The sequence below is a fragment of the Bos indicus genome, chromosome 6, assembly GCF_029378745.1.
Source record: "Bos indicus isolate NIAB-ARS_2022 breed Sahiwal x Tharparkar chromosome 6, NIAB-ARS_B.indTharparkar_mat_pri_1.0, whole genome shotgun sequence".
In the NCBI taxonomy this organism is placed as follows: domain Eukaryota; kingdom Metazoa; phylum Chordata; class Mammalia; order Artiodactyla; family Bovidae; genus Bos; species Bos indicus.
Genome location: NC_091765.1, coordinates 103,221,763 through 103,244,613, shown reverse-complemented (window position 1 = coordinate 103,244,613; position 22,851 = coordinate 103,221,763). Strand labels below are relative to the sequence as shown.

Below are 22,851 nucleotides of genomic sequence, written 5' to 3'. Positions count from 1 at the left end.
TGGACAGGGAGGCCTGGCATGCTGCGATTCATGGGGTCGCAAAGAGTCGGACATGACTGAGCGACTGATCTGATCTGAGCAGATGGAGACTGTTTTCTAACACAGGCTTCCTCAATTAGAGGGACAGGATAAAGCATCTGTGGGACATGACACATCACTTTGTGTTGGCCTCAGAGTCAAGAAGCCACACCACTGTTCACTGGGGCAGAGGCAGAAAGACTATACCAGAGAACTGGCAGGTTGGAGGGCAGGCCAGTGAGGACCACAACAGTGAATGAGGCCAAGACTTGCTAGGCATCAGCATTGGCCCCTGTGTGCATGGTGGGGAGCGTTAACATCGGCTGGACCTGATTGGAATCCTCACTCCTTCTTTTGTTGCAGACCAAGTACCTACCCCTCTCTGAGCCTTGGTTTTCTTGTCTGTGAAGTAGGGGTTGTGTTAGCTGCTTCCAAGGGAGGTTGAAGATGCGAAAGGGAGGTGTGTGTAAAGTACCAGGCACAGACCAGGGTTCCTCACCACCACCTTCCTTCTGTCCCTAAGGCCATCAAGGACAGGCCAAAGTGGACTTCTGCCGAGTCCTGCTGTGGCTCCACCACCTGTATGAGAAGGGACAGCACCCTGTCCTGTCTCAGCCTGTGATGGTGAATCTGCAGGTATCCTGCCCCACCCCACGTCCCACTCCTGGATCACTGAGTCAGGAACCCCCACCCCACGTCCCACTCCCGGATCGCTGAGTCAGGACACACAAGCAGATGCTCACATGTGTGACCCCAAGTCAAACCCCAAGTGTGACCATCCTGACTCAGATGCCACCTTGGCTAAAATATGCCTTATGGTTGTCTTGAAAAAAAAAAAAAAAACACGAGATTTGATCTCTGGGGTGCATGAGGGCACCCCACCCCCTCCGACTCGTGTTCTTCTAGACTTTTCTATTCTTATCACATGCCTGTATTTTGTTCGTTTCTTGTTTTATTCTTGTGGTAAATCTTTTTACACAACACAGATGTTATTTGTGGGATCAGAAAACAAAACAGATTCTCACACAGATTATCGAGTAGGTGATCAGAGTCACTCAGTCCAGGGTGTGAGTCTGGGCATTTCTGCCTGGTATCCTGGTCCCCAACCCCCAACCCCAGGCTCTGGGCCTCCATGTCCTCACCTGTAAATGGAGAGGTAAGGGTCTTTCCCCACAAGGATGCTGATGCTCTCAGCTGATAAGGTGCATATGGCGCCTGACTCCCTGATGGATGTCAGTGCCCCCAGATTCCTGCCTGTGTCCTCCCTCCCCTCCTGACCCCTGGATCACCCTCTGACCCACACTACAAGTGAGGCTGCTGACCTCCAGCCCAACCACATCCTCCCCCCCACACCCCTGTGATGTATGGAGACCCCTCCTTTATCCCCAGTCTGCCCTCTTCATGGGGGATCTGAGCTCTTTACCCATCTCCTGCTCATGGAGAATTTCTCTAAATCTCTCTTGTTGCTTTGGCTTCAGGGATTCTTGCAATCTGAGAGAATCCCAACAACCCAACCTAGAGTCCTCCCTGTGGTGTCTTCCCAATGCCCTCCTTTCACAGCCATGAATATAAGGGTGGGGAGTGGTCTCTTTCCTCACTGATTCCCAGCCCGCTGTCATCAGAGACACTGTCAGCTTCATCTTCCCGCCCAGCTTCAGCAGCGCACTGGCTTCATTACTTCCTCCTTGTCACCTCTTGCTCACAAGCTGACACCAGTCTTGGGAGCACAGAGCGCCTCGCCCTCCACGCCTCCTCCTTCCACCCTCTCTGGGAAGCTCCTGCAGAAGAGCCCTCAGCTTACCAATCAGCACTGTCCTTCCTCCTCAGGGATGGAGCTACCCCCTGCCTCCCCTCTCTGCACGATCTGAGCATTATGGGGAAAGGGGGTGGATAACATGACTGACGCCATCTTGGAGCAAGGCAGGGCTCCACCTGAGCATCACGGGGAGGAGGGGACTCACAGCTGGGAGCAGGTCCATGTGCCTGCCCCCTCCTGGTGTGCTCCTCCAGCTCAGCACCTGGGGAGACCAGCTCCTCCTGCTGACCATCCTGTCTGTCCTGTCCATACCTGGGTGCTCAGCTGGTAAATAATCTGCCTGCAATGCAGGACCTGGGTTGGATCCCTGGGTTGGGAAGATCCCCTGGAGAACGGAAAGGCTGCCCACTCCAGTATTCTGGCCTGGAGAATTCCATGGACTGTATAGTCCATGGGGTCGCAAAGAGTCGGACAGGACTGAGCAACTTTCACTTTCATCCTGTCCATGGGGATTTGCTCTGACAATGAAATGTAGGAGGATGCTGTCCGCTGGGCCATGGTTTTGTTGCTGCCTCTGTTTTGTCCTCTGATCTGGGGCTGGGTGCTCACCCCTCCCTGTGCTTCTGTCCTGCAGTCTGTGCTGCGGAGTCTAGGCTCCGTGGTGTCTGTGGAGGAGTGCTCACTCACAGGGACCTGGGACGTGGGCACACTGCAGCACTGGAGCTGGAAGATACAGGATGGTCACCAACACAGAGGTTTGTGTGCCCCTGGTTCAGGCTTTGCCCGGGATTTCCAGCCTGATCCTTAGCCAGGGTCAGGAGCTCAACAGACCTAGCTCAGATCCCAGCTCTGCCCGCTAAGGCGCATGTGACCTTGGACAGGCTGCCCTCCTTCTCCAGGTCTCAGCCTCCCTGAATCTACTGCAGCAAGTTAAGGAAGGCTTCAGGTCAGTCTACTTGCCAGGGTTCAACAGAGGCTGCACGTGTGTGTATGTGTGTGTGTGTGTGTGTGTGTGTGTTTCCAAGGCCACACACCCACTCCATAGATTGGATGAGCTCCAGACTTGCAAGCATACACCAGGAGGCTCTGATGTCTGCCACGCTGTGCATTGCACTGCACACTCCACACTTAGCTCTTGGAAATCATTGACTGTTTCTGGCCTCCTGGTCTTTGCCTGTGACGATCACACCATCTGACATGTCCTTGTCCCTTTCATCCCAGACTGCTCCTAATCAAGCTCCCCCAGGTCCAAGGCTAGTAGGTATCTCCCCTGCTCTCCCTTCCTCCTCATTCTTCTCTGACCCATTTATTTCCTCTTTGTCTACTACACAAAGTATAGTCTGGGTACATGAGTAGATATCTGGTTGACGTGTGATACACTGATAGATGGAAGCACAGTTGGTTAGAAAAAAGGAGATGTAAGGAAGGAAGGGAAGTAGATGGATGCTGGACAGGTAGATGTTTGGATGATGGGTGGATGGAAAGATGCAAGGAAGAAAGGAAGATGGATGATTGATGGATAGGCAGAAGGCAGGATGAAAACAGGATAGAAGATAAATTGATAAATAGATGGAGGTTAGATGGATGGGCAGAAGGGTGGATGGATGGAAAGATGGCTAGAAGGTGGATGGATGAATGGAAGAATAAAAGGAAGGAAGATGGCTGCATGATGGATGGATGAATAGACGGAGGTTTGATGGATGGACAAGAATGGATGGATGGATGATTGGATGGATAGAAAAATGAATGGGTATAAAAATGGACAGATGAATAGGTTCCATCCCAAGAGTGAAGCCAGACCCCAGTGTGTGACTTCAGGGGAGCCCAGTGAGATAAAAGGCAGGGCCCCTTCATGGCCTCAGTGAAAAAGCTCTTAGGCATTGAGGCCACATCCCAGGGGATACAAGGCCAAGTAGGGCCAGGACCACCTGTACATGCCTTCACTGTGGCTGAGCCATCAGGGGATGCCATAAATGAAAGAGGCCCATGGGCAGTGGCATCCGGTCAGGAAGGGGGCACCTGAAGACCACTACCATAGAGGGAGCCACAAGAATGCAGACAGGAGGAGTGTTCTGAGGGGGTTGCAGGGATGTGGCGACCTGGGGAAGCAGGCACCTCCAAAGGAGAGTGACAGACCACCTCTGCTCCCCCAGGTGGCGCCCACCGTCCCTTGCCACCCCGCAGAGGCCCCGACATCGCCATCCACCCAAAGGAGATCCGGACGTTCTTCATTCACTTTCAAGAGCAGTGAGCCCTTGGCAGATTCTGTGGGCCCAAGACACGGAAAAGCAGCCTGGAGAGATGAGGGGAACAGCTGCCCGTCTGGTGGGCTAAGGGCAGGAAATGGATGGAATTGGGGTGTTCTGATTTCTTAAATAAAAATTGCATAAGGACCTGTTTCTTGCCCTGCCTGCTAGAACCAGTCCTCTCTCTCCTCTCCTCCCATGGATGGTGCTTCACACAAGCTCATACTTCCTCCTTCATTTGCAAAAGTCAAAGATAGAAGATTCTCTTAAAGACAGAGGGGATACCCACATTGATACTAAAATGCATCTGCCTGCAGGTCCTGCCAGATCTCACCAGGCTCCAGGCTTAACAGTGGCCCTTCTGTGTGCTGGGCACCTTCACAGGCTCGTCTCAGACTGGTGACAGCCCTGCAGAAGGGAGACTGTACACACCATTCAGGGCAGGGAGCTGCAGCCCTGAACCTGGTATTTGAAGCCAAACTGTGAGTCTAACTCCAGACTCCCCCTGTGCCCCAGGGCACACCTGCCAAGCAGGAGGGCCTCCCAGCTCAAGGCACTGAGTGATGAAAGGAAAAACCCACAGCAGGTGAAACAGGGGACATCCAGTATAAGGATTATTAACAACAAGAAAAGGGTAACTTCTACTCCGAGGTGTGCCCGAAGGATTGAAAGGATTGAAGGACTGATTCACAGTGATCAAAAGTGGACACAACCCAAGTGTGCATCCGCACTTGGGTACCTGGATGTACAAAGCATGCGTATCCTCAGAATGGGCTATTACTCTGCCATAGAAAAGGATGTAGAACATCCCAAAGATTATACTTAGCCAAGGAAGGCAGTGCTTCCCTGGTGGTCAGTGGTAGAGAATCTACCTGCCAGTGCAGGAGATGCAGGTTGGATCCCTGGGCCAGGAAGATCCCCTGCAGAAGGGAATGGCAACCCACTCCAGTATTTTTGCCTGGAGAATCCCATGGATAGTGTCGCAAAGAGTCGGACACGACATCGCAACTAAACAACTACAAACAAAGGTAGATACAGATGCCACATACTGTACTTCCCTATTTACATAAAACATCTAGAATAGACAAATCCACACAGGTTGAAGATAGATTTGCACTTGCTGGGGCTGTGGGAGGAGAGAATGGGTGTGACTGCTCACTGTCCCATCACCACTCCGTGCACCCCAGCCTGAGACACACGTCTGCTGTACAGGCAGGGAATGGGTGCTGAAGCATGGGGGTTTAGAAGAGAAGAAGAGGGCTGGGGTTGGCTGCGTGGAAACAGCCTCAAGGGGCTGGAGTGTGTTATTGTCACAATTAGGGTTGTTCGTGGAAAAAGCCTAAGCCTGCCCTAGTAGATAAGCGCCATTGTTAAGTGCTACATAAAGGGAGGAGGGGGCCCACCATAGCAGCCTCTTTCTCCCCACTCTCACAGATACTCTCAGCGAACAGGGCACCACCTCAGTGGACTCTCAGAGTGTAAACACCAGCCGCTGCCTAGGCAGGCTCTGGGCACAGGCACCAGTGGGTTGTCCACATGCAGAAGCAGGGTTGAAACCATAGCTGAGCCCCAGGGGCCCCAGTTCTTAAGAAACGGTTGAAATCTCTCCCTGTGGCTAGGGATGTACACCACCGCTGCTGGCTTTGTAAACTCAGGGTCTTCGAGATATCTGAGCAGACATGGGCGCTGCTGTGGCTGGGATGGATCCAGTCTTGGTATCCGTGGGCTTTTGGGTGCGTGTACATGGAGGCAAGGCTGGGCTGCCTCCGTAGCCCCCATGGCCGGTCCAGGTGCACAACTGTGGACCTGGGACCCGACTTCTGTGCATCTGCACTGGTGGTTTTGTGAAAAGAGTGCTTGAGGGACACCGGGGCTGACTGCCGACATTCCCATGGCTGAGGCAGGGCCAAGTGAAGTGCCAAGAACAGTACATTTTGCAATACTGCACACTGGGTGACAGGTGACACCACAAAGTGTGTTCCCCAGTAGACAGCTCTGAATATGCAGTGGCTCCTCTCCTGAGTCGTGTCCAACTCTGCAACCCCATGGACTGCAGCACACCAGGCTTCCCTGTCCATCACCATCTCCCAGAGCTTGCTCAAACTCATGTCCCTTGTGTTGATGATGCCATCCAACCATCCCATCCTCTGTCGTCCCCTTCTCCTCCTGCCCTCAATCTTTCCCAGCATTAGGGTCTTTTCCAATGAGTCAGCTCTTTGCATCAGATGGCCCATGGTTTGGAGCTTCAGCATCAGTCCTTCCAATGAATACTCAAGGTTGATTTCCTTTAGGGTTGACTAGTTTGATCTCCTTGCAGTCCAAGGGACTCTCGAGAATCTTTTCCAGCACCACAGTTAGAAAGCATCAATTCTTTGGTGCTCAGCCTTCTTTATGGTCCAACTCTCACATCCAGGAGCATTCCAATTCTGCCTACCTCATGCCACAACCCAGAAATGGATCTGGGAACCTCTACTCCATCAGCTAGGAAGCAGATCCTGCCCTTGACAGGACTGTGACAACCACAGAGCAAAGAGGAGCCCCCACTCAACATCCAGTGCAGACTCTGGTCATCACAGCACCAGTCACACCTTCTATCTAAGGGATAGCGGCTAGGACACACTGAGGAAAGAGGCACAGGCATCCACACTAGAAACAGCCCTTGCACCAAAAACATTAAACCCACACGGGCTACACAGGGGCACTGCTGCATAAAAATAGCCTTTCAAGACCGCAGGAGACAATCGTTTCTCTTACATTCACAGAGTAAGAGAAACACAAGTAAAATGAAGAAGCAGAAGGACTCTTTCCAGTTAAAAGATCGAGAGAACCCCCTCACCAAAAGAATAAATAATAAAACAGACTGCTTCTGTCTGATAGACACCAAGTTCAAAAAGGAGATAATGAAAATACTGAAGGAATTCAGACAGGCTATCAGTAGAAATGAAGATTACTATAAAAATGAATTAAAAACTTTAAAGAGGAGCCAAGAAAACTTAGAAAACTCATTTGCCAAGATGAAAACTGTGCTAAAGGCAATGATTAGCAGATTCAATAATGCCGAAAAGCAAATAAGTGATCTAGAAGATAACAATGGAAATCACCCAATCAGAACAGTATACAGAAAGTAAAGAAAAAAAAAAAAAAGAAAGCAATATAAGAGATGTATGGGATACTACAAAGCATGCCATCTACACATAATAGGGATTCCAGAGAGAGAGAAGGAAAAGTGGGTCAAAAATATATTTGAAGAAATTATGGCTGAAAGCTTCCCAAACCTAAAGAAGAAAACAGATATCCAGGCACAGGAATCATGTGTGTGTACCCAGTTTCTCAGTGGTGTCTGACTCTTTGTGACCCCATGGACTGTGGCCCACCAGGCTCCTCTGTCCATGGAATTTTCTAGGCAAGAATACTGGAATGGGTTGCCATTTCCTACTCCGGGGGATCTTCCCAACCCAGGGATTGAACATGTGTGTCCTGCACTGCAGGCAGGTTCTTTACCACTGTGCCACCTGTGAAGCCTCCATACTACATTTGATCCTAACCAAAAGGCCAGGAAATCATATACCTGTCAACACATGTGCACCCAATACTGCTGCTGCTGCTGCTAAATCACTTCAGTTGTGTCCAACTCTGTGCAACCCCAAAGACGGCGGCCCAACAGGCTCCCCCATCCCTGGGATTCTCCAGGCAAGAACACTGGAGTGGGTTGCCATTGCCTTCTCCAATGCAGGAAAGTGAAAAGTGAAAGGGAAGTCGCTCAGTCGTGTCTGACTCTTCATGACCCCATGGACTGCAGCCTACCAGGCTCCTCCATCCATGGGATTTTCCAGGCAAGAGTACTGGAGTGGGGTGCCATTGCACCCAATACAGGAGCACCCAAATACATAAAACAAATACTAACAGACATAAAGGGAGAAATTGATGGCAATACAATAATAGTAGGAGACTTTTATACCCCACCCACATCAATGGACAGATCTTCTAGACAGAAAATCGGTAAGGCAACAGAGATCCTAAATGATACAACAGAACAGTTAGACCTAAATATTTTCCAGACATTACATTTAAAAATCCCCAGAATACACTTTCTTTTGAAGTGCACATGCTCTAGGATTAACCATGATATCCAATAAGATAATTGTATTTTTATTTAGTTTAGCCCTGTCTTGATACTATAAAAAGAATTTGCAAAAACTTACAAAAATACACAAGTAGGAAAAAGCTATATAGATATGCAAATCTGAGTGAAGGGGAAATAAGGATAGGAAAATAAAGTTAACTGAAAGGTTAGTACATAAAAAAAATCCAACTCATAAATTATGCAGTTTTGAAAGTCGAACCACAGGTATGTCTCTAAAAACTTTCTGGTAGCTGAAAAGGAGGAAAAACATTATTGGTTATAGGATCCACAGAGGGGATGAGTTTAAAATAAATCAGCTGCCCAAGAGATACTGTATTTTCTAGTAAAAACAACTTAGAGAAATTTCTTTATGGATCAACATAAGGGAGACCACAGGAGATTATGTCCTTCACAACATTATCTATTAATACAATTAATATAATAGTGAGTGTCATCTCAGATAACTATTCCGTGTAACTTAAATGTATTCAGTAAAAGTTATTCTATGACGGTCAAATGGTCCAGTTAAAATTTGTAAGATATATTTGGTCTTATTTGGAAGGAGAGTAAAAGTAGAACACTTAGGGGAAAAAAAATGAACTATTTACCCACTGTTTAGACTTAGTAGAGAATTCAAGTTGATATTCTTAAGATCAAATCTAACAACTTGAAGAGATTCGGTGTTACTAAAGACAGATCCATATGCCTTGATCATCAATTAAATGGTAGAAGATAGGTTTACCCCCATGAAGAAAGTTAAGAGTCCAACTAAGTCCATAGCTGATCACCTGACCATCCTACCTTTACAAGAGGTAGACTGAGGATTTACAAGGAAAAACAATGATCTAACATAAGAAATCTTGTAATTGACTAATTGGCTTTCCTGATGGCTCAGTGGTAAAGAATCTGCCTGCCAATGCTGGAGAAGTGGTTTCAATCCCTGGGTCAGGAAGATCCCCTGGAGAAGGAGATGGCAACCCCCTCCAGTATTCTTGCCTGGGAAATCGCATGGACAGAGGAGCCTAGTCCATGGTGTTGAAAAAGAATAGAACATGATTTAGCAACTAAACAAAAAATATTCTGTTGCTCTTCTCCATTTATTTCCAGTTTGTACTCTTTAAGAAGCCTTTTGATTAGAGGCTGAACTGAAACCATACGTTTCCAAAGTATGAGCTGTTTCCTTTCTTCTTTCTTTATTCTGACACTGATCGCGCTCCTGTTACAGGTCAAGCACTTACAGTGGGAACAGTGATGAAGAAGCCATTATTACTGCACTGAAAGCCCAGAAGGACAGACAAATGTAAACGGCAGTTCCAATAGAGTTTACCATGCTATAGGAGTAAACCAAAAGAACACTTAGCTTTCCTTGAAAATGAAATTCAGGGAATACGTCACAGAAGAAGAGATGACTGAGATGAATTTTGAAACTCACAGATGAGAGTTTGCTGAGTAAGGAGGAGGAGGAATTGTGCTTCAAATACAGAGAACAGCCCATGAAAAAGCAGAAGTGAGATACGGTGCTTCAAGTACAGAACAGAACAGAGCTTATTAAAAGGCACCAACTTATACACAACATATGGACACAAAAATAGAAATATACAGGTTTCTCTCTTAATACGATTTCTCAAACGTCCCATTAGAATCCTAATCTCCTTTTCTTTCTTTTTTTTTTTTTGTTATAAAAGTCAGTTTATTTTCCCTTTCTGTGTTTCACAGTTTTCCTTTTGGTCAGTATTGAGCAGTTAACTGATTGGAAATCTGCTTGATTCAATAACATTAACAAGTTTATAAACATACATTTGAGAGTATTAAAGCAAAAGGTTGAAAACTTTTTCCTAACTCCATGTAAATTAGGCAGCCATAAAAATTGCACATTTTTCACCTGCTCACTTCCATATTTAAAATATATATAGAGGATGACCTTAAAATATTGATAATTAGTATAGAATTCACAGCTTTCAAGACATGTATTCTACAGACTTCTAAAAAATAGATACCTAGATGCCTCTCAGGCCCTAGTAATCCACTGTAATTCAACGTCACATACTTAATGCATAGAAGGCCAAAAGGTTCCTTTTTCTCTGATTTTAGTCTTCTGCTGAGGTAACGCAAGGAACCCAGTTATGACAGAGATCGAGCCTCTGACTTCCTAGTGGATCCTAAAAAGTTCCCAGAGAACAAGCCTGGCGTTGAGTACTTCCATTATAAATTACATACTGGAATGTTTACAGCTGAGGTACCTCATGGTTCTTGACAGGAAGACAAAAGACTTCCAGGAGTTGAAGGTAATTCTGAATGAAGATGGAGAAGAGTTAAGGATCACTGGAAGATATTTCTGCTTCCAGAGCTGAACGACTTCAGAGCAGACACAGAGTAACCGAACCACTCAGCACGTAATGTGATTTTTCCCACCAGAGCTTAACTAAGGGATTCTCTGTCCAAGACAGGCTTACACTGGACCCAGCTGGAGCACTGGACCAGGATTTGATGCTTCATAGATGAGCTACTGTCTGTAAACTCATGACTGAAGCAAAATGCAACGATCCTTTCTATTCATGGAGCGTGTCGTTGCTACAGACCAGGCACAAGTGCCTCATGGCCACTCAGCTTTCCAGGCTGGAGAACAAGGGCCCAAGGCCAATAAAGCATTTACAGTTAAAGGGGTGAACCTCCACAGGCCAACAGAGTTGCTGGCAGATTCACAGGGCCTTCATTTGGTATAGTCATGAAACAATGGTGATAAATAAAAATCATTAACAACAACCCAGTCTTCACTCTGGTCAGCATCTCCAGGGGCTGACCCTGCTGAAAGAGGCTCAACAATCTGAGGTTATGTTGGAGTTCTAAAGACAAACCCAAAATAGGGCGAATTAAAAGAAATAATAGTCCTGATGTGTCTCTTGATTATTCTTGTTCTTTTGTGGGTACTGGTCACTCACTTAAAATGTGAGCTTGTTGTCTTTGCATAACAGAGCATGTTTCCTTCACTATTAATGGTGAAATAAACAGGATTGTGCAACTTGTCATAATAATGAAAAAGTAGAAAACCCACATCCACCCTAGGTTGTCCCGGATCAAAGATACTGGCCCATGGCAGTTCCAATGCCCCTGGTTCCATCAACCATCCCAGTGACGGTTGCCAAAGCCTCATTGCTCCCTTGGATCAGCTCCTGACGACCAAGGTTCACAGAAATAGCTGAGTTAATCATATTAGAAGTTCCACCAATAAAAAAAATCCTATGACAGCCATCAGAAGTGCATTGATGGACTTATCATTTGGAGAATGACTGTATCCAACAAGGGACCTGATGGACAGAAGCAGACTGAGAGCTAACACCGATGCTTTTTCCTGTAACATCTTTCCTGTCGGAGATGAAGCCTTGCAGCATTCCACCTATAATTCCTCTGATATCATACCAAATGGACAGCTGGTCAGCTTCGGCCTCCTTCCATTTGAAATTGATACTCAGATAAAAGGGCAATCAGAAGAAGAAGGAATACTTCACTAACTCCAAGGGCTTCTCTGGTAGCTAAGCTGGTAAAGAATCTGCCTGCAATGCAGGAAACCACGGTTCGATTCCTGGGTCAGGAAGATCCCCTGGAGAAGGGATAGGCTACCCACTCTAGTATTCTTGGGCTCCTCTGGTGGCTCAGCTGGTAAAGAATCTGCCTGCAATGTGGGAGACCTGAGTTTAAGCCCTCGGTTTGGGAAGATCCCCTGGAGAACGGCTACCCACTCCAGTGTTCTGGCCTGCAGAATTAGTCCATGGGGTCCCAGAGAGTCGGACACAACTGAGCGACTTTTACTTTCAAGCACCGATAGGCCAGTGAATATGCTATAATTCCGGGAAGGCCACAAGCCTGGTAGAAGCTTATTGCCTTGACTTGGGTCACAGTATTGCCTTCTTGGATTGAATAATTAGGCTCAGCTTCTTCTTCATTTTCAGCACCATTAATTCATGGCCTGTGTTGAGTCTTCTTCAAAATTTTCTTCTGTCTCGATATCTGAGAGACCGATTTCTTCTGGTGACACCGAGAGTCCAAAGAAGATGATGGTCCCACCAGCAAACTGCACAGCTAGCATCACCAGGAAGACATACTCATAACCATACCGCAGAATGGAAGAAGCTAGACATGCTCCCAAAATATTGCCCACTGAGGCACCGGCACTCCAGAGACCAAAAACAACTCCAGCTTTCCCAAACTAGTTGCCAGTAACAAAAACCACGCGGGGCCAGCCGGTGGATGGCAGCAGGCCATTCAACAATCCCCGGGCTGCAGCACAGCCCCTTGTAGAAATGCAGCTGTTCCATGAGAGTGCCAAAGATGAACACCACTAGTGCGCAAAAGCACATGCCACAAGATAGAACCCATCGCAAATTTAGCCGATCAGCGAGATACCGCTGATGAGAAGGCCCACAGCACAGGAGAAGAGGAAAATGGTGTCCAGCGTTCCGAGTACTTTCTCTGCACTGGGAAACATGTGGCTGCTGCTCCAGATCTCCACAGGCAGTTCAACGGACTTGTTAAAAGCACCTGGGGTCCACTGCTTAGAGATACTGACTTTGACCTTGCTGATGTTTTTCTCCATGCGTGGAGCAATGGCGTAACTGAAGAAGGTGAGCAGGGACGTGACCACGTGGTGATGGCTGAACTGGGAGACCACAGTTCCTCTCTGAAAAATACTTGGCCAGGCCGTGTGCCTCCTGACCTTCCTTCTCACCGTGACTTTAAAGTCTGGACAATGGATGGTTTATATCATTTCTTCTTTGGCCGCTTATGCACCAGAGATCTGGAGTAGTAATCGCGCTCTGGCCAGCTGCTCTGCTTGCTCCACTGGGTCAGCCTTGCCTGCAACCCCTCGGCTCCTGCCCGCCACCTCACCTGGGCCGCCATGCCAGGGTTTCCCCTAATTTCCTTTATTCTTAGTCATCATATAGCATGTGCTAGGCACCAGGCAGAATTCTAAGATGGCCCCAGCGAACTTTACCTTCAGATACCCCATGGACTGTGGTCTGCCAGGCTTCTCTGTCCATGGGGATTCTCCAGGCAAGAATACTAAAGTGGGTTGCCGTGCCCTCCTCCAGGGGATCTTCCCAACCCAAGGATTGAACCCAGGTATCCTGCATTGCAGATGGATTCTTGACTATCTGGGCCACCAGAGAAGCCCAAGAGTACTGAAGTGGGTAGCCTATCCCTTCTCCAGGGGATCTTCGGGACCCAGGAATCAAACCAGGGTCTCCTGCATTGCAGGCAGATTCTTTACCAGCTGAGCTACCAGGGAAGCCCAGAAATAAACAAATTTCTGTCTTTAAACAATTTCTCAAGCATCCCATCAGAATCCTAATCTCCTTTGTTCTCAGTCACTATGTAGCACGAATTCTGAGATGGCCCTGGCGAACCTCACCCTTGGGTCCTCACAGCCTTGTGCAGTCCTCTCCGCTTGACTGAGCCAGGTCCAGTGGCCCACTTTCAACATACAGCCTACAGCAAAAGGGAGGGGTAGGGACATGCCTGGTGGTCCAGCGGCTAAGGCTCTGAGCTCCCCATGCAGGGGGCCTGGGTTCAGTCCCTGATTGTGGAACTAGATCTCACAAGCCACAACAAAAATTTGTATTTAAGAACCATGCAAGTAGAACACTGGCCTAAGATTTGGTAAAGAGCAAAGTTTTATTCCACTGTAATAGCTTACAGTGGGGAAAAAACCAAACAGCTCTGGGTCCTCCGTAATCAGGTTTTTTCCAAATAAGTCATCTGATTGTGGTGACTGGGGGCCTCTGCCCACGACAGTTCCCAGTCTGGCCTCTCCATCATCTTCCTAGTGACTTAGCAGGGCGGTTGCCGTGCAGGTAACCCAACCCTCCCTCTGTAGGGCTCCACCCAGAGCTACAATGTTACATGTATAACATGTGTGACGTGTGTTACACGTGTACATGTAACACAGAGTTACACGTGTTGCAGTGGGGATACATGTGTGTCACTACCTTTCTCTTTGTGCCACTGGGGGAAAAAGTGCTATAAGCTTCAAGAGTGGTCACTGCATGTTGTACAAACATCTTTGAAAAAGTGAAAGCCACTCAGTTGTGTCTGACTCTTTGCAACCCCATGGACTGTAGCCTGCCAGGCTCTGTCCATGGAATTCTTCAGGCCAGAACACTGGAGTGTGTTGCCACGCCCTCCTCCAGGGCATCATCCCAAACCAGGGATCGAACCCAGGTCTCCAGAATTGCAGGCAGATTCTTTACCATCTGAGCCACCAGGCATTGGTCCGCAAACATCTGTGGATATATGTGAAATAAAGTTAATATAATGCTTCTGCTTAAAAATACCAAAGAGAAGATTGACGATCCCACATGCCACAAGTAAGACCCAGGACAGTCAAATAAATAAATATACAAAAATAAACATTTTTTTTAAAGAAAAGAACTAAAACAAAAATGTGATGGGTATATCACTTCTGAGATGAGCTTATAAGAGACTGTGTCTTTCATCTCACTCACTCTTTCTTGCTTGTGCTCTGAATGGAAACCAACTGCCAATGTATGAACTGCCCTCTAGAGAGGCCCGCATGGCAAGGAACTGAGGGTGATCTCCAGCCAACAGCCAGCGAGGAGCTGAGGCCTTCACACAATGACCTGTGATGGACTGAAAACTACCAACCCCAACATGAATGAGCCTAAAACAGACCCTCCCCTGGTGGAGACTGGAGATGACAGAACATGTTTACTGCAGCCATGAGAACCCCCAAAGAGAGGGCCCAGCTAAGTCAAGGCGAGGTTCATGACCCATAGAAATTGTTAGAAAATAGCTACTTTGTTGTAAATCACTACATTTTGGGGTGATGTGTCACTCAGCAATAGATAACTAATACACTCAGAGGTTTAAAATTTCTGCTTCCTAAACCCATCCCTTCCAATAATTAAAAATTACATCTGTCCTTAATTATTTACTGTGGCAACAACAAAATAAATATACTGTATATGATGGGAGAGGTCAGGGAAGAAAGTAGAAGAGAAGTTTAAGGAAAAATGGGGGACTACATTGAGGTGGAGGCCTTCCCAGGTTACCCTAGTGGTAAAGAATTCGCCTGCAATGCAGAGACATAAAGAGATGTGGGTTTGACCCCTGGGTTGGGAAGATCCCCTGGAGGAGGGCATGGCAACCCACTCCAGTACTCTTGCTTGAAAAACGCCATGAACAGAGGAACCTGGTAGGCTACAGTCCATGGGGTCACAAAGAGTCAGACACAACCTAACTGACTTAGTGGGTGTGTGCACATGCACACACGCACACCCGCACACACACACCCACACCCGCACACACACACCCGCACACACACATATTGAAGTGGAAGTCAGTAATCTCACCTCCAAGGGAGTCAACATAAGATATAAAATAACCCAAAGAAGCCAAAGAGGGAAGAAGAAAAACAGAGAGTTTTGAACCAAAGGAATGTAGGCATATTAGGAACAAACTCTCCCCAACTTGTTAGGGGCTTAATGTTTATTGAAGGAAAGGCTGAATGAGCAATCCTTGCCAGATATCAGCCACAATTTCACAAGGCATAAACTTGGATTTTACAGACTGGGGACTAGGAAATTATGATGCAGAGGCAAGTTGATGGCTCAAGGGATCTCAGTGCTTCTTTAGTGGAGCAGAGCATTGGAGCAAGTTCCTTAGAATTTAGTGCCTCGGTTCTGCCAATCCACAAGATCTTTCAGTGCAGCAGACAATATCATTTATTTCTTGAACTTTGGGAGACCATACAGAGCATGTAGTATGTCTACAGTCTGTCTAGTTGTGATTCTTTTCTATTTCTTGAAGAAGTGAAGTGAAGTTGGTCAGTCATGTCTGACTCTTTGTGACCCCTTGGACTGTAGCTTACCAGGCTCCTCCATCTCTGGAATTTTCTAGACAAGAGAGCTGGAGTGGGTTTCCATTTACTTCTATTTCTTATTAGTTGTCTTATCAGTAATGTCGGTAAGGTTTCTTAAATAAATTAAAATAAATACAGAGGTTCAGAGAAGTGACGAGTTCAATAGAGCCAAATCAGATTCAAATCAAGAATTCCATTTGGTCCTGTACACTCTCTGTATTTGGGGCTTCCCAGGTGGATAGAAATGTGGGTTCTTTTTGGTTAGTGAAAAGAAAAATCTTAATTCCTTAATTTGAAAATTTCTGTCCAAGGTTAACCCATCCTCCTGTGCTCTGAATTCCAGGTTCTTCTGGCTTCTCTGGGATGATAACAGAAAGCAATACTGCCACCTGCTGGGGATTATAGAAATTACAGAGCTGGACTACCCAGCCATTCTTGAACTTCAGAATTTGAAACGTTCTTGAAAATTCTTGTTCTTAAAGAAATGTCAATAAATCCCAGCTGCATTTAATGATAATTCTTATCTTTCAGGTCATAAAGCTATTAAATTACAACTCTTAGACTTGAACTCTGGAAAGCCTGCAGTTTAAGAATTTCTCTTTGGGTAATTTACATCTTTACTCTGTGGTGCCTGCTAAATCGATCAGTCATGTCTGTCTCTTTGCGACCTAATGGACTGTAATCCACCAGGCTACTCTGTCCCTGGGATTCTCCAGACAAGAATACTGGCTGCTGCTGCTGCTGCTGCTGCTGCTAAGTTGCTTTAGTCGTGTCCGACTCTGTGCGACCCCATAGATGGCAGCCTACCAGGCTCCTCCATCCCTGGGATTCTCCAAAGAACACTGGAGTGGGTTGCCATTTCCTTCTCCAATGCATGAAAGTGAAAAGTGAAAGGGAAGTCGTTCAGTCGTGTCTGACTCTTCGCGACCCCATGGACTGCAGCCTACCAGGCTCCTCCATCCATGGGATTTTCTAGGCAAGAGTGCTGAGTGGGTAGCCATTTCCTTCTCCAGGGGACCTTCCCAACCCAGGGATCAAACCTGGGTCTCCTGAACTGGTAGGCAGGTTCTTTACCACTAGCGCCACCTGGGAAGCCCTTGGTGCCATTAAATTACCAACATTAAATCAAGCAATTATAGCCTAGTTGAAATGGAGGTTAAAAAGATACATATGATTCTCCATTCAGACTGGTTGGAAGAATACATGTAGTTAAATTAGAAGGCATCTTCCCACAGGGGAAAATTTTTTATTGCTGTTCTGGGTAATGGATGAATTTAGAGTGGATAATCAATCTAACTTGATAAATAGCAAATGATACTTGCATAAAGTTGTTCATTCATTGCTTCATTTCAAATAGTGAAAGGAAAGAATAAGAAAGATATAATAAGTTGAAACTGTAAAACAAAAAAATATGCTAAGTGAAAAAATTAAAAATCACTCTAATTGCAGCTATGCATGCAAGTGATGGCCAGGAGGTTAAGCTATATCTTCACTGATGGAACTCTTCATATTTAAATCATGTTAGGGTGAACTTCTAGATCATGGTAAATATTTACGTCTTCTCTATGGTTGCCCTGCTCTGTATCAGATTCTGAACTGCATGCACCTAGCTTTGGCCAAGGTCCAGAACATCCTGTCTCACTCTCTTGTGTAGGACCTTCCTTTCGCTTCTGACCTTATGTGGACCAGATTTCAAATTGTCATAATCCCTCAGACTTGCTGGGTGCCCCCTTACCCCTCTCCTTAATATGTGAGAAGTCAGGAAGCTACGATCCACTCCTAGGGAAAAAAATAAATAACGTTATCCCTTCAAGTACACGTACAATTTCTAAAGAACAGTAAAAACAGTTATTTACTTTGCCTTTCAAGACATTTATCAACCCATGTGGAATCTAACTCCCATGGGCATAAGGGGGTCTCTTCTTTCTGGTCTCCCTTCTCTGTCTTCCACTTTCCTCTCTCCTTCTATCTCCTCCATTATTTAGTCCTTTTTCATTCCTTGGGGTCATTTGACTTCTTCAAGATGCCCCCTTGCTGCTGCTACTGCTGCTGCTAAGTCGCTTCAGTCGTGTCTGACTCTGTGCGACCCCATAGACGGCAGCCCACCAGGCTCCTCTGTCCATGGGATTCTCCAGGCAAGAACACTGGAGTGAGTTGCCATTTCCTCCTCCAATGCATGAAAGTGAAAAGTCAAAGTGAAGTCGCTCAGTCGTGTCCGACTCCTAGCAACCCCATGGACTGCAGCCTACCAGGCTCCTCCATCCATGGGATTTTCCAGGCAAGAGTAAGATGCCCCCTTAGTGAAGCTAGAACAGAGTAAAGTGGACAGAGTAATTCACATCCTTAAAGTCCTGAATAAGGCAGGATAAAGGACAATGTACTCTTAGGTGCATCCTCAGAGTGAAACTTCTAAAGGACAAACAAAATTTTCTCTGTCACCATTTCAAAGCACAGTGAAGTCTGTCCTTTCTCTACCTATGTAAACTCCCAATTTATTGCCATAGCTTGGTATTGACTGTGAGGGGAAAGGCCGGATGGAAGTGCGGAAACACCCACCCCAGGAAGGAGATGATTCAGCTTTGAAGTTCTATTTGGGTTGGGGGTGGATGTGGTTCCAACAACAACGTCCCAGACAGACCTCCTGCACCCTCCCTTCTGCTAGTTCCCCTTTTTCCCCATGGGGGACTTCCAGACACTCTGCTAGACATGCAACTCGGAAAGAATGACTTGTGTGACATAAAAGAATGGTAAAGGTCTCTTTCATGTCAGTTACACAATGAGGTTTCAAACCAAACACTATATTTGTATTCAGTTGCTTAAAATAATAGTTATGATCTGTGCCAAAAAGGGAAAGCCATGCTGTTTTGTGTGTCTGATCACAAGACCTGCAGTCTGTAGAGGTTTCTCCTGCTGTAATCTCTCCCATCTGTTGTATTGTGGTGCAGGGACAGAGGAAACCATTCATGGGCTTAAGTCAGGTTTATTTTGATGACAATTCAGATGCTGATAGAAAGCCAACTAGAGCAAAACTCAGAGATACTATATTCTGACTGACCTTGTGGTAAGCAGTTTACCAAAAAGCCAAAATACTTTTACAATTTTTCTGATGACTGATTATGTCTTAACTAGTCACCACCCAGGAGTTGACGAGAGCTAAATGCTCCAGTAACTCAAAGGTTGGGCCCATTTATTTGTTAGGAGAGGAAGCAGACATGTCTGTGTGACTGACATAAGAATTCAACTCATCATATTAAATAGGGTTGGAATTTGGTTAGTGTTTTACTTCTAAAATAAGACCTGTGCCTAGAACCCGAGTGCCCCAAAGTTTTCAGAATTAACTATTATATTAAAGCAGTATTCTCAATGCTGGCTACAGTTTGAAAATACCTGTGTGTGCTATATTTAGTCATTCAGTCATGTCTGACTGTGACCCCATGGACTGTAGCCTGTCAGGCTCCTCCATCCATGGGATTCTCCCAGCAAGAATACTGGAGTGGGTTGCCGTTTCCTTCTCCAGGGGATCTTCTTAACCCCAGGATCTATCCTGTATCTCCTGCATTGCAGGCAGACTTTTTACCATCTGAGCCACCAGGGAAGCCCTTTGGGATCATCTAGGACTTTTTGAAAATACCACTGCTGAGGTCTAATCCCAGACCAGTTAAACCAGATTCTCTGGGATGGACCCTGTGGGCAAAGACTTTAAAAAAAATTCCTCAGGTGATGTGCCAAGGCTGAGAACCAGTTCTATTGGTCAGTTTACAATGGAATAAAAGCAAGTTTGCAGCCTCACCTCATTTTCATTATATTCATTTATAAGAGCCAGATTTGCAAATTGCACTTGAATAATCAATATTTCAACTTAAAATTATGACCAATAATTTTAGTCTTTGATATATAAATTTGCCGAATGGTAACTAGTTATTTCATGAACCAGTGATATAATTTCTATTTATCCTCAAAAAATAGTTTATAGACTGGGGCATTGTCTTCATTACCCATATTTGCAAAGGCTAAATACTCCATTCACTTTAACAATAAATTCAGTCTAAAAGTTAACTTAATCTAAATAATATAAAGCCTACTGAGTATGCACAATAATATTCTGAGAGCACAGTTGGAGAGAAGTTTTTCTTGAATTATTAAATAAAGGAAGGATAATTCAGTGTTTCTGGTGAGAACTCTATATAGTTTCTGAATATACATGTATAATACATATATTCATGAAGATGTAGATTAAGCTTCTTAAAGTGCTTAGTCGCTCAGTCATGTCTGACTCTTTGTGAATGCATGAACTGTAGCCCACCAGGTTCCTCTGTCCATGCGGATTCTCCAGGCAAGAATACTAGGGTGGGTTGCCATATCTTCCTGCAGAGGATCATCCCAACCCAAGGATCAAAACCAGGTCTCCCACTTTGCAGGCCTCCCGATTCTTTACCATCTGAGCCACCAGGGAAGCCCAGGCTTCTTATAAGGAAACTCAAAAAATAAACTAGATTAAAGAAGAACTCCAGTACTCTTGCCTGGAGAATCCCATGGAGGGAGGAGCCTGGTAGGCTACAGTCCATGGGGTCGCAAAGAGTTGGACACGACTGAGCGACTTCACTTTCTTTCTTTCTTTCTTTCCTGAAACAATCAAGGGTACCTTTGGGTACAAGGAAATTATCATGCTTCCCTGATAGCTCAGCTGGTAAAGAAACAACCTGCAACGCAGAAGACCCTGGTTCGATTCCTGGGTCGGGAAGATTCCCTGGAGAAGGGATAGGTTACCCACTCCAGTATTCTTGGGCTTCCCTTGTGGCTCAGCTGGTAAAGAATCTGCAGGCAGTGCGGGAGACCTGGGTTTGATCCCTGGGTTGGGAAGACGCCTTGGAGAAGGGAACAGTCATCCACTCCAGTATTCTGGCGTGGAGAACTCCATGGACTGTATAGTCCATGAGGTAACAAAGACTCCACGACTGAGCTACTTTCACTTTAAACTATTTCAAAAGTTGCCAGTTTCTAGCCAATAGGAAAGAGAAGTGAGAAGGAAAGTGGCCAGGTGCATCACCTCTGCTCATATTCCATTGGCCAGAACTTAGCCACGTGGGCATGCCTTGCTGCAAGGAAGCCTGGGAAATGGAGTCCCCCTCTGGGCAGCGATGTGCTCCTCTAAAATCCAAAGATTTTACTGCCTAATACAAAGAAGAGGAGAATGAATATAATTCTCAATCTGTACATCAACATGCAACCCAGAATCTAAATATACTTGGAATGCAAAAGAACTCTACCGGTTTAAATTTTTACTTTGCGAATATTCATTCATTTTTATATTACCATAGAATATTAATATATTCTGTATTAACATTGAAGAAGTTTAAACTTTGTATTCATTTTATCAGAAAGATATTTTATGTTATACTATCTTTCCTTATCCAGGCTTTAGCTATGATATGCAAGTGATGTATGGCAAGCAATGCATATAATATGAATCATGCTGTATTCTCAGCTCTCCTCCTCAGCATTGACGGGTATTTCCAGAATGCAATAGTTCTGTACAACAATATTCAGGCAGATCTGGTGATTTTTGTTGTTATTTTCTTTATTTAATTTAACAGATTCCAGCTTATTAGTTGTAGACACCAGTGAGAATATGATGAAAATTGTGGATCCTTCTGTCCGTCTCTTTGCCACCCCATGGACTGTAGCCTACCAGGCTCCTCTGGCCATGGGATTCTCCAGGCAAGAATACTGGAGTGGGTTGCCATGCCCTCCTCCAGGGGATTGTCCCAACCCAGGGATCAAACCCAGGTCTCCTGAATTGCACACAGATTCTTTATCATCTGAGTCATCAGGGAAACCCCTCTACTTAAACATACCAACAATTTAGCAGATAATTTTAGAGAGAATAGAGACACCTTCCCCCGTGAAGCTCAGTTTCAGAGTGTCTTGATTTCCCCCCTGTCTTCCATAGAAACCTGGGAAATAAATCTACCACAAATGTTGAATTGAGAGCTAGTGATGCAATGAAGCAGAGCTGGTGGAGAATGATCTCTGGCGACAATGACAGCTGGGATCAGCAGCACCGGTGTTATTGTAGTACCAGTGTTACTGGCCACATTCAGAGTCATTATGAGCAGGATCAGCAGAACAAGCCAGTGTCCAGCGCTTTGTGGTACAATCAGTGGCTTCTGGGCTGAATGAGTTTTTCTGCACATTAAGCCATGTTTTCTAAACATTTCATATAAGCTTCCTTTTTTCGGAACATTGTTAGCTTCTCCAGCTAACAGTAAACTTTTCCATTTAAAGGGGTTCTTTCAAAGTTACAGGTCTAGGAAAACAAACCATTAGAAAATGATTGAGAGGCTCTTGGTTTCTTTATATGCCAAGAACAAGATGAAATATAAGCATTTGCTTTGCTTATATTTCAAGCAGATGGGGCTGTATTCATACATTCATGAATGTTATTCCACTGCTTGAAACTTTCAGTGGCTCATCCTCAAACTGAAGTGGAATCAGGCTCTGTCATTTCTTGGATTTTATTTATTTTTAATATATTTTTAATTGGAGTATGATTGCTTTACAATGCTATATTAGTTTAGTTTTGGGATTTTAAACTAGAATAATTAACTTAGCTTTTCTGTGCTTCATTTGATCTTCTATAGTTTGTATATGTTTTTAAACAGGTATAGAAAAGATGTGAAAACCTGTCTTTTCTCCTTAACCTGGCATTCAGAGACCCTCACCTCGGATCCTGGTCCACCTTTCTAGTCTCTCCTTTGATCATTTCCCCTTCCCTCTTCCTCTCGTCCAAATGCTTTGATGACAACAAATCTTTAAACTCAAACCTTAATGT

General features: G+C 45.5%; 1 protein-coding gene and 1 pseudogene across 1 annotated transcript; one reads left to right on the top strand and one right to left on the bottom strand.

The window, feature by feature from the left end:
* The first annotated feature begins 544 nt into the window (after nt 1-544).
* On the top strand, nt 545-4,159 carry LOC139183671 (epididymis-specific alpha-mannosidase-like). The gene is made up of 3 exons (XM_070791759.1): nt 545-654; nt 2,409-2,529; nt 3,928-4,159. The coding sequence occupies exons 1-3, from the start codon at nt 640-642 to the stop codon at nt 4,023-4,025; spliced, it is 234 nt and encodes a 77-aa protein (XP_070647860.1). The 5' UTR covers nt 545-639; the 3' UTR covers nt 4,026-4,159.
* A 6,915-nt stretch (nt 4,160-11,074) lies between these two features.
* LOC109560074 (sugar phosphate exchanger 3-like) lies at nt 11,075-16,041 on the bottom strand (annotated as a pseudogene).
* Nucleotides 16,042-22,851: the final 6,810 nt, after the last annotated feature.

What these genes read in the sequence shown, in the direction of transcription:
- LOC139183671 (XM_070791759.1), top strand. An exon ending in GGATGGTCACCAACACAGAG is followed by an intron (nt 2,530 to 3,927) that starts GTTTGTGTGCCC and finishes CTGCTCCCCCAG; the next exon opens with GTGGCGCCCACCGTCCCTTG.